Raw genomic sequence first — 14,073 nt, forward strand, 5'->3', positions numbered from 1 at the left:
GGAGAGAGTCTTGAAACTGAGCAAAGTGAATAAATAGTATTCAGGGAGTGGAGACAATAACATCAAAAGTTTAAGGTCATCCTTAGCTATATAGTAAGTTTGGGACTACCCTGATTTACCTAAGACCCTATTTTTTTTTTTATGGATAGTAAGGAAATAAGTTAAAGGAAAACTAAGAGAATGCATTGAAACAATGTACTATTCAGTAGAGTTGTCCTAACAACAACCTAGGTATGGTCTGTACTGAGGGAGAATGACCTTGAGGCACAGTCCCAACTTCCCGTGGTCGATCAGTTCACGCAGGTCTGACCAAAGCAAGGAAGAACAATCTCAATAAAACGCCCTCCAAGAAAAATTTTTAAAAGGCCCTTAGAATGGAGAGACATTGATATAAACAGGCCATGAACTGGGCACACAATTCAGTCAGTAAGGCATGAGGATCATGAGTTTGGATTCCCAGCCTTCACTTGAAAAGCCAGGGGTATGGGGCACAAATGGCTGGAAAACAGAGACAGGTAGACCCCTGATGCATATTGGCCTGCCAGTCTAACCAGATCCAGCTCAGACCCAAGAGACCGCCAGGACGTAGGTTAGGCCCCTCCTTCTCAAGTGGAGATCGCCCTCCCCCTGCGCTCCTTCCTCCTTCCTCCAGTGTCGAGTTCCTCCCTCCCTCCCGCCCCACACGTCCCTCACCAGCCTCCTCTCCCTTCCCTGCCTAAGTCCCTCCCCCTGCTCTTTCCACCCGCTTCCCTCCTCCCTCCTCCTGCTCCTCCCCGCCCAGGCGCCCGGTGCCGCCCGCGCAGTCTTCTCTCCTCCCGGACGGCGATGCCTAGCGGGGCGGCCATGGAGGCAGCGGCGCGGAGGCGGCAGCTCCCGGGAGCCGCGGGCGGCTCCGGCGCCACGTTTGTGCAGGCCAGGTGCGCGCAGAGCGGGGACGGGAAGGCGGCGCGGGGCCCCAGAGTTTCAGAGAGCTCGCCAGGGTCCCGGGAACCGCAGGGGCCGGTTGCTCCGAGGTCACCCCGGCTCGCTCTGCTAAATCCCCGCGCCACTTTCAAGTTTGCGGAAGCCTCCTGATCTGGGCAGGACTGTGACTCTGCTCTGACTGACTCAGGAGGCTTGGGGGCCCAGGAAAGTGAGCCGGTAACCGGGACAGCGGGAAGTGGCTTGCTCCTCGTGTTTGGGGTTTATCCGGCTGGGCGGGGCAGAGCCAGAAGCACAAAACCCGCCCTTGGATATTTCCCTCCAGTCTGCCTCCCTCCACCCGCGTGTCACCCGTGTTGATTAAGCACTTGTCATGAAAGTCGGAGCCCTCGCAGGTGACAGCTCATCTTGGAGGGCTTTCTGGAGGAGTTGAGCAGTACAGGACTCTGCAGAGGACACTTAAGGCTTGTTAGGCCGGGCATGGCGGCTATGTCTTTAATCCCACACGCAGGAGGTAGAGGCAGGTTTCTAGGGGGATGCAGGTTAGTCGGTAGTGTCTGCCTAGTATGCAGGAAACTCAGGGTTGTAGAAACTGGACACGGTAGCTAGCCAGTGGAGGAATGTGAGGAAGGCAAGGAGTGTGCTGGTGCTGGACAAGTCACCGCTGTAAGAGAAAATGACAGGGGGCTGGACTGACTTCGAAGCTCTCCGAGTGCCCCAGAGTTGGACCAGAAGGCCCTAGAGGAGGTCCGGAATCTGGATGAGAACAGTCCTGAAGGGAGGCTGCTCACTTCTTGAGCAGTAGGCCCCTTACTTACCTCAGACTAACTCACCTGTTAAAAAACGTATACCCCTCCGGGCGGTGGTGGTGGTGGCACATGCCTTTAATCCCAGCACTCGGGAGGCAGAGGCAGGCGGATCTCTGTGAGTTCGAGACCAGCCTGGTCTACAAGAGCTAGCTCCAGGACAGGCTCTAAAGCTGCAGAGAAACCCTGTCTCGAAAAAAAAAAAAGTATACCCCATGTCCCACAGGTACCAAAGAGCCACGAAGGGTTTTGCACACTAATGTGCTCCACGTGCATTTTAGGAAGTTCCTGGTGTGATTGTGGGATGGTGGGAGAAGCTTTGGAGGCTTGGCTTAGGTTTCTCTTGCACTGATCCTGAAGAGTGTGGGGATTGTTTGCTTTTTGGTCTGGAAGCTGATTTTCTGAGCAGGTGCAGTCTGGCACTTGGTAATATTTCTCCCTGGCGGTCATCCTGTACGATTTCCATGGCTTAGTAACACAGTAGCCGTCTTAGTTTGTGAATCTTCTCTATCATGTTTGCCCTGGGACAGATTTGCCTGTAGGCGCATTTTCGAGTAACACGTCACTTGATGGTCCGTTTATTCCTCTAAATATTACTTCATCATCTCATCTGATGAGAAAATCGGTCCAGAGCAGGCTAAGGAGCCTGATCAGATTGAGGCTCAGACTGTTTTACCGACCAGAAACAGTTCACAAGTTCCGCAGGCATTCGTAAGCACTTCTAGTATGCCCTATACTGTACTAAGGAGATCAAAATGATCTTCCACATTTGGGACTGTCACAGCTGTTTGCTACATGTTATCTGTGGATTAATCTAAACATTGGAAGTCAGTATACAGTGTTCACAATATTTAAGCTGTCTTTTGTTTTCTGTTGTTTTGATACAGGGTCTTTATTATGTAGCCCTGGCTGATCGGGAACTCACTCTGCAGACCAGGCTGTCCTGGAACTCACAGAGCTCCACCTGCCTCTGCCTGCTGAGTGCTGGGATTAATGGCGTGCGCCACCCCGCATCTGGCTCTTGGTTGGCCTTCTTTTCCTCCTTGCTGTTGTTTGTCAGCATTTCCTCATTTCTCATCCAGATGTCTCAGTCTCGTCACGCCTGGTATTTCATCATCTTTTACAAAGAGCCCAGAGTCCAGCCCAGAGTCTGTCTCTTTCTATTCCCCGTCGCAGTTCTGTTTACTTCTCCAGACTCCTCTCTCCTGCCATCCAGGGTTGCAGATGCTGCTGGGTGCTACTGGCTTCCAGGCTGTCATGGTGTCAGTTTCCCCATGAGGGAGACAGGAAGCTGTGGAGCAAAGGCTGGGCTTGCTTCAGCTTACCCGACATTGTCCTTTCCCTACTGTCCTCGGTTCTAACCACTGTTGCTCCTGATGGGGACCTAGGACTAGCGTAGCCTGGGGGGCTTAGCCTGGTAAGTCTGGAATCAGGAACTTGGGACAAGCTTGAGGTCACTCATCTTCGGGACAGGAGCTTGGGTGTTAAGGGGAGATCCCCTTACCCTGTGTGATCTGCTGTCACTGCCAGAGCCCCAACAGAAGAAAAGCATTTAGATGTTGACTAATCTTGTTTATTTTTTGCTGGTGAGGGAAGGCTTTACTAGGGTGAGGAAAAGCACACATACACAACAAGCACACACACACACACACACAGAGAGAGAGAGAGAGAGAGAGAGAGAGAGAGAGAGAGAGAGAGAGAGAGAGAGAGAGAGAGAGAGAGAGAGAGAGCTGCAGAACAGAGTGGGGATCCTGAAAATCCATGTCTATCAGCCTTGATTCCCAAGCTGGTATCTTCCCTGTTGCTACCTGTTCTCCCCATCTGCCCTGCTAAGCGAGGCTACACTAATGAGAATCCCAGCAATTTCTGAAAGTCAGCACTGACAGAGGACCGCCTTCCTGACGCTGCTCAGCTCACCTGTGCCCGTAGGGGAGGGGAGGGATATGAAACAGGCCATGGTGATGGTTTTTAGTCAGCCTGAGCCAGGGACAGAGGTGACAACTCTGGAGGGTGGGATCTGTGTCATCTCAATCCTGGTCTGGCCACACACATAGGATAATGAGCCCCCCCCCAATCATCTTAGAAGTTAGTAGTGTCTTGCCTCTGGGTGGTAACATGCTGTAAGAGGACTCAGACTCTAAGGAGGAGGTTGGGGATTTGGGGGAACCTTAATGCTCTCCTCTTTTGGGCCTGAAGTTCTGAGTTTGATCCCAGGACCCACATGGTAGAAAAGAGAGCAGCCTTGAAACACAGTCGGTTCTTGTGTTGTTTCTTTTCTTCTTTCTTTCTTAAAAAAAAAAAAAAACACAGTCTTTTAACTTCCACATGCATGGCATGGCATGTGTGCATGCTCACACATAAATAAATAGCTATTTGAATTTTATTTATTATTTTTTGTGATAGGGTTTCTCTGTGTAACCCTGGCTGTCCTGGAACTCACTCTGTTGACCAGGCTGGCTTCAAACTCAGAGATTCAACTGGTTCCCCATCCCACTGCCTCCCCACTGCTGTCCCGCCCCTGGTCTCAGTGCTGGGATTAAAGGTGTGTACCACCACAGCCAGGCTATTTAATTTTTTTTCTTCTAAACTCTCCCCTCCTGAGGGCCTAGCTGGAAGAACACAACCCCAGTCGCATGCTGCTATGACTGGCCCAGTGAGGAAATGCGTGTTCTCTATAGGCCTAGTGTGGTTGGGAAAGGCTTTCTCAGAGACGCCCTCCCATAGTAAGTGGCAATGCCCTTGAACTTAAGTGCATCTGTGAACAGCAGGACCAAGCGCTTTGTGAGAGGGTTGGGCTCTGAAGATGTGTTGTTTGGTGGTCCCTCTCCCCCCGTGTTTCTTATACCACAATGTACCTGCTGATTTCTTTCTTAGGCTCTCGTGTAGACTGGTAAGGAAAGTAATATTCAGTAATATTCAGTAATAGCAGCCCAGGTACCTCCACACAGTTGAGGAGACAGGTGGAGGAGGGATGCTGTCATGGACCAATCACCATGGACAACTGTGGAATGCAGTTTAAAATACAAACCCTGAGCCAACTGTGGTGACACGCCTTTAATCCCATCATTCAGGGAGCAGAGGCAGGCAGATCTCCGAGTTTGAGGCTAACCCGGTCTACACAGCAAGTTCTAGGACAGCCAGGGCTACATAGGGAACCCTGAGTCGCAAAAACATAAATAAATAAATTCAGGCCTAATTATTTAGACTCCGGTCCTGGGGCAAGAAACTTAGGCTGGTGGGCGCTTTTCTACCCACTTACAAAATGAGGGTAACATTCAGATTGAGTTTCTGTAAGAATGAAAGGAATCAAGTGAGTGGACAGAGATGTAGCTCTGTCACGGGACACATGTGCTTAGCATGTTCAAGGCCCTGGGTTCCATTGCCAGCATCACACACACACAAGTTAATCAACTAGGGACTGGAGAGATGACTCAGCGGTTTAAAGTGTGTGCTGCTATTGCAGAGGACCAGAGTTCAGTTCCTAGCGCCCGTGTCAGGCAGCTCACAACCATGGGTAACTTCAGCTCTGAGGGATCTGGCTGTCTCAGGCACCTGCACTCATGTGCATGTCTCTTAAAAATGAATACATAACAAATAAATAAATGAGCTCACACACAGAGATAGCTACTCGTGGTTCCCGGGGGATAGTGGGTGCTTCATGAAGGTGGTCTGCAGCTGTCTATCGTCATGCTTGCTAGTTTTCATTCATCTTTCATGTTTTGCTTTGTTTTATTCCCCCATCATTTTATAATTGCAGCTTGACAGTTACTTCACCCATGGGCCAGTTTCTTCCTGAGTCACAGGGTAGTTAGGACCACTGAAATCCACTGTCCTCTTGACCAGACTCCTGGGTTTCCTTTCCCTCGATGGCATGTATGTCCTGCCTTCAAGTGCCTAGACCTCCTTGTCTTTCCCTTGAGTTGATGGCAAAGAGGGAAGAGAGAGGGCTGAGTCTAGTCTTGTTCCCTGCCAGGCATGGCTCTGCGAAGGCTGAGGAGACAGACCACACGGCTCCCTTCCACTTTGACCTCTGGTTCTACTTCACACTGCAGAACTGGGTTCTGGACTTTGGCCGCCCCATTGCCATGGTAAGTGTGAGGCTGAATCCTGTGAGCATGGAGGGGACTTGATGTGATCTCAGTTTGCCGAGTGACCTTGTGGACATCACTTAAGGAGAACCCAGAGGCTCTTACATTCTGTAGTTGTGTGACTGGCCAGTCACACGCGTGAGACAGCCTGGGTGGGTCCCACTGAGGTAGAGCATAGCTGCCACCCTCCCTCGTTGGGGTAGCCTGGAGGTGAAGCCACCAGCTGAATTTGCATATTGTAACTGGCCAAAAGTAAAGTCACTTCCAAGTAGAGAGAGTAACACGTAGAAATCCCAATATAAGGAAGTGTTAGACTTTCTGGAGGGCTGGGGCATACCCTTCCACTCCTTTCTATGTTTATGGAAACGTATATAGAAATTCCTTTTTTTTTTCTAACCAAAAGGAGATTTTGTTTTATACCTGTTTATATTCTTGCACCATGATTGTTTTACATTAGAATATATCTCTATAGCAGCGGTTCTCAACCTGGGGGTTGCGACCCCTTTGGCAAACCTCTATCTCCAAAAATATATACATTATGATTCATAACTGCAAAATTACAGTTATGAAGTACCAATGAAAACAATTTTATGGTTGGGGTCACCACAACCCGAGGACCTGTATTAAAGGGCATTAGGAATGTTGAGAACCACTGCTTTAGGGCAATACGTACACACTGCTGTTTCTGTTAATGGCAACTTAACCTTCCGTGTATTATAATGCCCTGTTTGAGCTGCATGGTAAGATCCTGTCACAAGACAAAACAAACCTAACTGCTAAGCACTTCCAGCAGAGTGACAGGTTACAAAGTTAACATAGGCTTCCTCCATACCAGCTACAGACAGACTGGGAAATCAGGGAGACAGTCCCATTCTCAGGAGCCTGAGAAATAAAGAAAATACCCTGAAAGAAACCTAATCATGGAAGTGAGAGCCCTTCACGGTGAAAAGTGCGCACTCCAGCCTGCTCTCCCACTTCAGCAGAATCAAAAAGATGTTAATAGGATAGCATATTTTTGGTTTAAAAAAGACTAAAGGAAAAAGAATCTTTTTCTAATTAGAAAAGATTTTAGATGTGTTTTGTCCTAAAATAAAAGATTAATTTTTTGTAGAGGGCCTAAGACACTCCCTAGGTTTCTATGTATAAAATAGGACTAGAAACAGTCCATTTACTGTCTTCGGGACTTTGTTTCTCTCTCTGGCAGTCCTTTGGGCCAAGGGCTTCCAAGAGAATACAGGGAGAGCTCAGTGTCTGTGAGGGGGGCTGGTGGCCAGCGGCCTGCAGGCCTTTCTGTTAAGCTCATTCCCTCCTCCCTAGTTGGTGTTCCCACTCCAGTGGTTTCCCCTCAACAAGCCGAGTGTCGGGGATTACTTCCACATGGCCTACAATGTCATCACGCCCTTCCTTCTGCTCAAGGTACAGACTGGCCTGTCTGCCCCCATCCCATCCTCTCTGGTGACATACATGCACACGCACACACACACACACACACACACTTTTCATGAACTGGTGACTTGGCTTAAGGTGATTGCTGCCAAGCCCAATAGTCTGAATTTCATCCCCACGTGACGAGAAACGACTTCCACAAATCCTCTTCTGACCTTTACATGTGGACCTACATAAATACATGTGTAAATAAATAAATAAATAGGTAAATGTTTCTTCAAAAATTTAAACATGAAAGACGTTTCGAATCTCTAAAAGTAGGAGGGGCATCACCTCAGAACACAGCTTCTGTGGTTTTGGAAAACACCCCCATTTTGGACTCCCTGATGTTTTCTTTCTGCTTGCTGGGGACCTGTCATTCAAAAATTAGATCCCAGAAGCATGCTGGCCCACCCAAGGCACACACAGGATACCTGGGGTAGTAGTGGGTTTTGGCCTGATCAGAACTCCTGCCTTGAAGGTCTGGTATCACCTCCAACACTGTCCCCATCCTCCACCGTAATCTGATCTTCCTGGAGAGGAAGGGTGACCTTCAGCTGACTCTGCTAGGATGTCCTACTAAGGAACCCACACCCCTAGAGGGACTTTCTATCCCACTTTTCTGAGGGAAGGGAGGCAGAGGTTTTCATACATTGTAATGGAGTTGGGGACATGCCGTGGACCTCATTCTGAACCCCAGCTCATCGAGCGGTCCCCCCGCACACTGCCACGGTCTATAATCTACGTCAGTATTATCACCTTCATCATGGGAGCCAGCATCCACCTGGTGGGCGACTCTGTCAACCACCGCCTGCTCTTCAGTGGGTACCAGCACCACCTGTCCGTCAGAGAGAACCCCATCATCAAGAATCTCAAGCCAGAGACACTGGTGAGTCTGCCTGCCCCCCTCCACTCTACCAAGGTTGCCGTACTTGGAGACTAAAGAGGCTCCCCAGCCAGTCATCATGGCTCATGTAGTCCAGGCTGACCACAAATTCTATAAGTAGCCAAGGATGACCTTGAACTCCTGATCCTCCTCCTGCCTCTGCCTCCTGGAGTGCTAGAATCACAAGCATGCAGCTACGTGAGGAAACTGTTGCCTACCCAAAATAGTGTGTTCCTAGGCTGTAAAGGGAAACAGTTCTGTCTGGGTGTGGGCACATGTTTTAAACCTTAGACTCAGGAGGGAAAGAGAAAGAGGATTGCTACAAGTTCAAGACCAGCCTGGTTTGTACAGTGATACTATCTCAAAATCAAAACAAAACAAAGGAAGGAAGGAAAGTGGTACAGCAGGGACTGGCTCCCCCTGGCCCCGCTGGTACCCTAGGGAGGGAATGAGAATGGTGTGGGGAGGTGGTGTTGGTTTCAGGTCTCAGCTCCCTCACTTTGCACCCCTGTGTTTTCTCAGATCGACTCCTTTGAGCTGTTGTACTACTATGATGAGTACCTGGGCCATTCCATGTGGTGAGTGAGGGGCTGATGGGTCTATGTGCCATCCAGGGCCCAGGCACCAGGAGATACTGGACAAGGCTCCCTGGCCCCCAGGCCTCTGTATTGACTGGAGCATCTAAAATGGAATTCTCTTCTCAGCGAAAGCGCTCTGAGTGGGACCCCTGGTCAGGGTGACCCAGTTACTTTCCATTGGCCCAAAGGGGACCTCCTATTGCCTCCTCCCTACCTGAAGTTTCCACAGTAGCCACTAGAGGGCAGCAAGCAGGTGTTTGTCCACCCTAGCCATGTCTGGGCGTGGAGTTTGGGAGGGAGCCTTGATAAAGACACTAGAATCTAGCGACTAGATGGTTACCGGTGGGATGCAGGAGACAGATGGGGATATAGGAAGTGGAGAAGAGCCAGTAGGACCTGGTTTGGGTGGCACAATTTGTGTCTCCCATCTTAGAACTCTCAGGAGGGGAAAATCCTCACCACCACCACCACCCGTTGCTACTCTCAGGAAAATCTCAGAAATATAGGGGTCAAAATCAGAGACTCAGAGCTCCAATAAGGGTTTCTCTGCCACCCCTCACCTTACACTGAATAAACGGAAACCAGAGGGAAGAGATGAGGACAGTTGTCAGCTGGGAGGTGATGGGCTAGCTCCGCGCCTAGACGCCTCATCCTGTGGTGCTTCCCTCAGCACATGCCCCACACTGGTGTCTGTGGGGCTGTCTGAGGTTGTGGAGGTGGAGGTGATCCTTCTGGCTCAGAGGGTTCTAGGGGACCTCTGCACAGGCCTCTTGCCAGCTCCTCCTGACTCTGCCAGATGCCTCTTCCCATTGGAAACTGAGAAAGAAGGAGGGAGGTGGAACAGGCCTGGGAATTCAGGAGAGGGTAAGGGAGTAGACTGAGTGTAGACGAGTGTGGGTGTCACATAACAGAAAAGGGCTGTGTGTGCAGCAGAGCATGAGTCTCTCTCTCTCTCTCTCTCTCTGTGTGTGTGTGTGTGTGTGTGTGTGTGTGTGTGTGTGTGTGTGTGTGCTGGAAGCAGAAAGGGAGCCTCTGTGTGGGCAGGAGAGAGGCCATACTCTTGGACGAGGTGGGGACTGTTGGCTGGGTGTGAGTGAAGGGCCCCACAGGGCTTCCTGGGATCTCCCAGAACTGTATTCTCTCCAACCTCAGCCCTGCTGGGTGCCCCATTTCCATACTAGTGTTGTACTCGACTTGCTGGGATCTAAAGCACATGGGTTTAAGACAGAGCCCCACATCCCCTCATATCCATGTGGAAGGAAGGGCAGGGTGGGTACCAGATTCAGAGAGGGAAACCAGGCACGGTGTGTTTGCCATGGCGCCCACACCCTTCACCTTCGTACTTAACCCAAGGAGCCCAGGACCCTTCTTTGCACCAGCCTCACCTTTTGGTTCTGTTCCTCCGACCTGGACTCCCAGGGCAGGAAAGGCTGAATGTAGAGGAGTGGGCGTGACCCGTGCCACGCCCTGGTCAGGCCTTTAAAGCTGTTGCCTCTCCTTCACAGGTACATCCCCTTCTTCCTCATCCTCTTCATGTACTTCAGTGGCTGTTTTACCACCTCCAAGACTCAGAGCCACATGCCAGGGCCTGCCCTGCTCCTGGTGGGGCCCAGTGGCCTGTACTACTGGTGAGTGGACATTGACACTTGGGGTGGGACAAAGGGCACAGGCACTGAATGAGCCACCACGATAAGATCCACAGACAAACAGCACTGGGTGTGACGACCCACTTCCGTCATCTTAGCACTTGGGAGGTAGAGGCAGGAGGATCAGGAGTCAAAGGTTAGCATTGGCTACATAGTGAGTTTGAGGCCACGCTGGGCTACATGGATCCTGTCTTTAAAAAAAAAAAATCACAGGCCTGCAGTGTGACCCCAGCTAAGGTAAGACTTGCCATGCCTAGGCCTCTGCTTCCTCCTGGGTTGAGTGAGGCCTGTGCCTTGTAGTGGCTTCTCTGAAATCAGATGCTCAGCACTGAGTAGACGGTGAGAGACAAGAGCATCCACCGTGCCCTACCTCCCAGCACGTCAACACCACCTGGAGGCCAGGGGTCTACCTCTAGCTTCATGCCTTGTGAGTCCTCCTGGGCCTCAGTTTGCCTCTCTGAAATGGAAGTTACACCTGCCTGTCCCCCTCTCAGGAGATGTTAGGATCCAGTGGGGAGAGAAGAACACGGCGGTGACAAGATGACAAGGACAGACCAGGGAGACAGTCTCAGCCTAGCCCTGCCTCTCCCGAGGACCCTTCCGCACTCTCGACTCCCTTCTCAGACCTCAGCCAGACCCTTATCTTCCCATCATTTCTTCCTTTGAGACAGCTCTTTCTCTCACTTACACCCAAAGGGCTGTGGGATCACAGGAAGAACCCAGAACAACTGGGCCCTCCTTGGATGGGAAGCCCCTCTCCTTGGGCCAGCTCTAGCCATTTCCAGGGCCTGTCTAGCCTGCAAGAGGGCCCTCTAGGGTTAACCTATGTTCTCCCTGAAGATAGGACTAGGGATAGTGGCATCTATACCAGGGAGAAAGACTTGGCCTAGGCATGTTCGTTGCCACGGTCTTACCTTAACACGTCTGTGCAACGGTGGTGGAGTCACAACAGTGCAGCATTCACTGAACAATGTGCTTTCCCAGTATCACATGCACACAGCCCTTGTTGGACCCCTTAAGAAGTGAGGCTGTTTATGCTTCCCTCATAAGAGACGAAATGGCCTTGATGTTGTCTTTCAAAGTTGTCACTTGATGTTCCCAAGGTACCAGGCCAATAGGTTGCAGAGCTGGAGTTCCTTATGCCTGGTGGTGGTGGCGCATGCCTTTAATCCCAGCACTTGGGAGGCAGAGGCAGGTGGATCTCTGTGAGTTCAAGGCCAGCCTGGTCTACAAGAGCTAGTTCCAGGACAACTAGGGCTGTTACTCAGAGAAATCCTGTTTTGAAATGACAGTGGCCCAGCCTCCAAGGGGACAGTGATGACAATAACCTCCATGTACTGGGATGGCATCCCCAAACTCAAATGCCTCCAGAAACGAAGCAGGTAGCAGATGAGGCCCCAGGAAGTGTGGGAACTGAGGCCATGTACGTCATGGTGCGCAGAGTACATCCTGTCGCTCCTCCAGAGCCGGTTTTGGTCATGTGGAAGTGTCCTATGTGCTGAAAAGCCAGAAGCCAAAGCTAGGGGCCTTCTGATTCTCAGTGTGTAGTCTTGGAACTTACTGTGTGGTAACCAGAGACCCTCTTGCCTCTGCCTTCTGGGTGCTGCATAAACATGTGAGCCACCGCACCCAGCTGACTATTATTATTATTATCATCATTTTTAAACGGTTTATGTAGCCTTGGCTGCCCTGTAACTCACTATGTAGACCATGCTGGCCTCAAACTCACAAGCATCTGCCTGCCTCTGCCTCCCTAGTGCTAGGATTAAAGACATGCGCCACCACCACCTGACTGTCCAGTAGAATATTATTAAACCACTTACAGCCAAAGTAGTACGATGCCTCCGGGCTATGGGTTAGACTGTTCTGGCACATTGGGTCCTCTCACTAGGAGAGCCATTTTGATTGCCTGGGAGGACAACCTAGCACTTGGTCCAGGGATAATAGGCAGGATGCTGTTGCCCTGGCGCCCACCTCCCCTTCATGCTTGTCCTCTTTCTCCAGGTACCTGGTCACCGAGGGCCAGATCTTCATTCTCTTCATCTTCACCTTCTTCGCCATGCTGGCTCTCGTCTTCCACCAGAAGCGCAGGCGCCTCTTCCTAGACAGCAACGGCCTCTTCCTCTTCTATTCCTTCGCCCTCACCCTCTCCCTGGTGGCGCTGTGGGTTGCCTGGCTGTGGAATGACCCTGTCCTCCGAAAGAAGTACCCTGGTGTCATATATGTCCCTGAGCCCTGGGCCTTCTACACGCTCCACGTCAGCAGTCAGCACTGAGGCTCCCTGGAAGCAACAGGCCATGGATATTTGTACATGGGTGCATATGTGCATCACGGTAATGGGGGCTGTGCACTGTGCCCTGTGCACAGGGATTGGCAGAGTTCACTGTTGAGAGACTCAACTGTCTTGGTCAGGGTCTTTTGTTTGTTTTTTGCTTTGGATTTAAGATGGAATTTAGTTGGGGGAAGTATATGAAGGCCAAAATCCTGGCCTCTGCTCTCCCTGTATTCCTATTAGAGGTGCCTGAGTTACACTCCTATCTCCCAGGACCAGGATGGCCTTCTAGGAGTGTCTTTTGGTGGCCATGCAGGTGAGGACTAGGCAGGGCAGAAGCAGAAGACTCTGCCACCTACCCAGAAGCTGACTAGCCCTGAAGCTGCCTGCCCCTGGACCCTAGGTTTCTACGTCGGTGTCTAGGCCACAACTTCTGTTCTTTGAACAGAGCATTTCCATCTCTGGGCCTCACTTGTTGTAGAGGACCCTGTGGGCTGCCAAGTGGCTCCATGGCCTGGAGGTTATGACTCCGCTGGTGCAGCCTCAGCACGGAAGAGTGGTTCTGTCTGTTACTATGTTCTCACCCTCAGCCTAGTGGGGCACGTTCCTCCCATTCTTGTCCAGCCTCAGACCCTACTCACATACTGCTGAGAACCCAGTCTCCAGGAAGCCAAGGCCCAGCTCCAGGTCACTTAGCCACTGAACTCTGGAAACTGGCCTGGGTTTTGAACTACACGGAGGACAGAGTTCTCAAAGCCTAGTTTTATAGATTCTGAGACCCGTTGTAAGGGTCTGGGACATTACAAATCTGTCTCTTGAGACATTGCATCTCAACCTGAATCCCTCACCACCTGCCTGGTGCCTTTTTTCCCAGCATGGCGGTTCCTGCCTCGCCCTAGCCCACCTCCTCCCAGGCCTCAGATATAGGGCTCCATGGCACAAGATACCACCACCTTATTTGGCAGTCAGCACTGGCCTGTGCTGGGAGTCTTGGGGACACTCGTACTGTGCATTCTTTCCTTTTGCTCTCAGGGAACACTGGGCCTCAGATTCTTCTGTTTTGTTGTGATCCTTCTACAGACTAGACGATGCTGGATGGGTCCTTCTACAGGCTAGACCATGCTGGGTGGGTCCTTCTACAGGCTAGACCATGCTGGGTGGGTCCTTCTACAGGCTAGACCATGCTGAGTGATGAGAGGTCTGAATAAAGGCTGGTGTGGAGCCCAGCCTGGCTGGTGGCTGTTTTATCTTTGGGAGTGTGGTGGGGAGGAAGGAGGGAGTTCTGGAGTGAAGAGGGAGACTAGTTGGTCTGGGGCCTAGGCTGTAGGGTATGAGGCTTTCTCTCAGTAGGCCTTGAGGGCCCTCTCACCCCCACCCCATCTGCCTACCACCTAGAGCAGTGGTTCTCAACCTGTGGGTTGCGATCATCAGAAAACTCTTATTTCCGATGG

The 14,073-nt window shown here is 51.1% G+C and overlaps 1 protein-coding gene across 1 annotated transcript; it reads left to right on the plus strand.

Moving 5' to 3' along the window:
* The first annotated feature begins 780 nt into the window (after positions 1-780).
* On the plus strand, positions 781-13,848 carry Cln6 (CLN6 transmembrane ER protein). Its single transcript, XM_038322620.1, has 7 exons — positions 781-917; positions 5,701-5,815; positions 7,133-7,231; positions 7,941-8,129; positions 8,649-8,704; positions 10,210-10,332; positions 12,355-13,848. The coding sequence occupies exons 1-7, from the start codon at positions 826-828 to the stop codon at positions 12,623-12,625; spliced, it is 945 nt and encodes a 314-aa protein (XP_038178548.1). The 5' UTR covers positions 781-825; the 3' UTR covers positions 12,626-13,848.
* The last annotated feature ends 225 nt before the right edge of the window (positions 13,849-14,073 follow it).

Source organism: Arvicola amphibius, chromosome 3 (genome assembly GCF_903992535.2).
Source record: "Arvicola amphibius chromosome 3, mArvAmp1.2, whole genome shotgun sequence".
Taxonomy (NCBI): Eukaryota; Metazoa; Chordata; class Mammalia; order Rodentia; family Cricetidae; genus Arvicola; species Arvicola amphibius.

What these genes read in the sequence shown, in the direction of transcription:
- Cln6 (XM_038322620.1), top strand. Translation starts at nt 826, where the DNA reads ATGCCTAGCGGGGCGGCCATGGAGGCAGCGGCGCGGAGGCGGCAGCTC. An exon ending in GCCACGTTTGTGCAGGCCAG is followed by an intron (nt 918 to 5,700) that starts GTGCGCGCAGAG and finishes GTTCCCTGCCAG; the next exon opens with GCATGGCTCTGCGAAGGCTG. An exon ending in TACCTGGGCCATTCCATGTG is followed by an intron (nt 8,705 to 10,209) that starts GTGAGTGAGGGG and finishes TCTCCTTCACAG; the next exon opens with GTACATCCCCTTCTTCCTCA.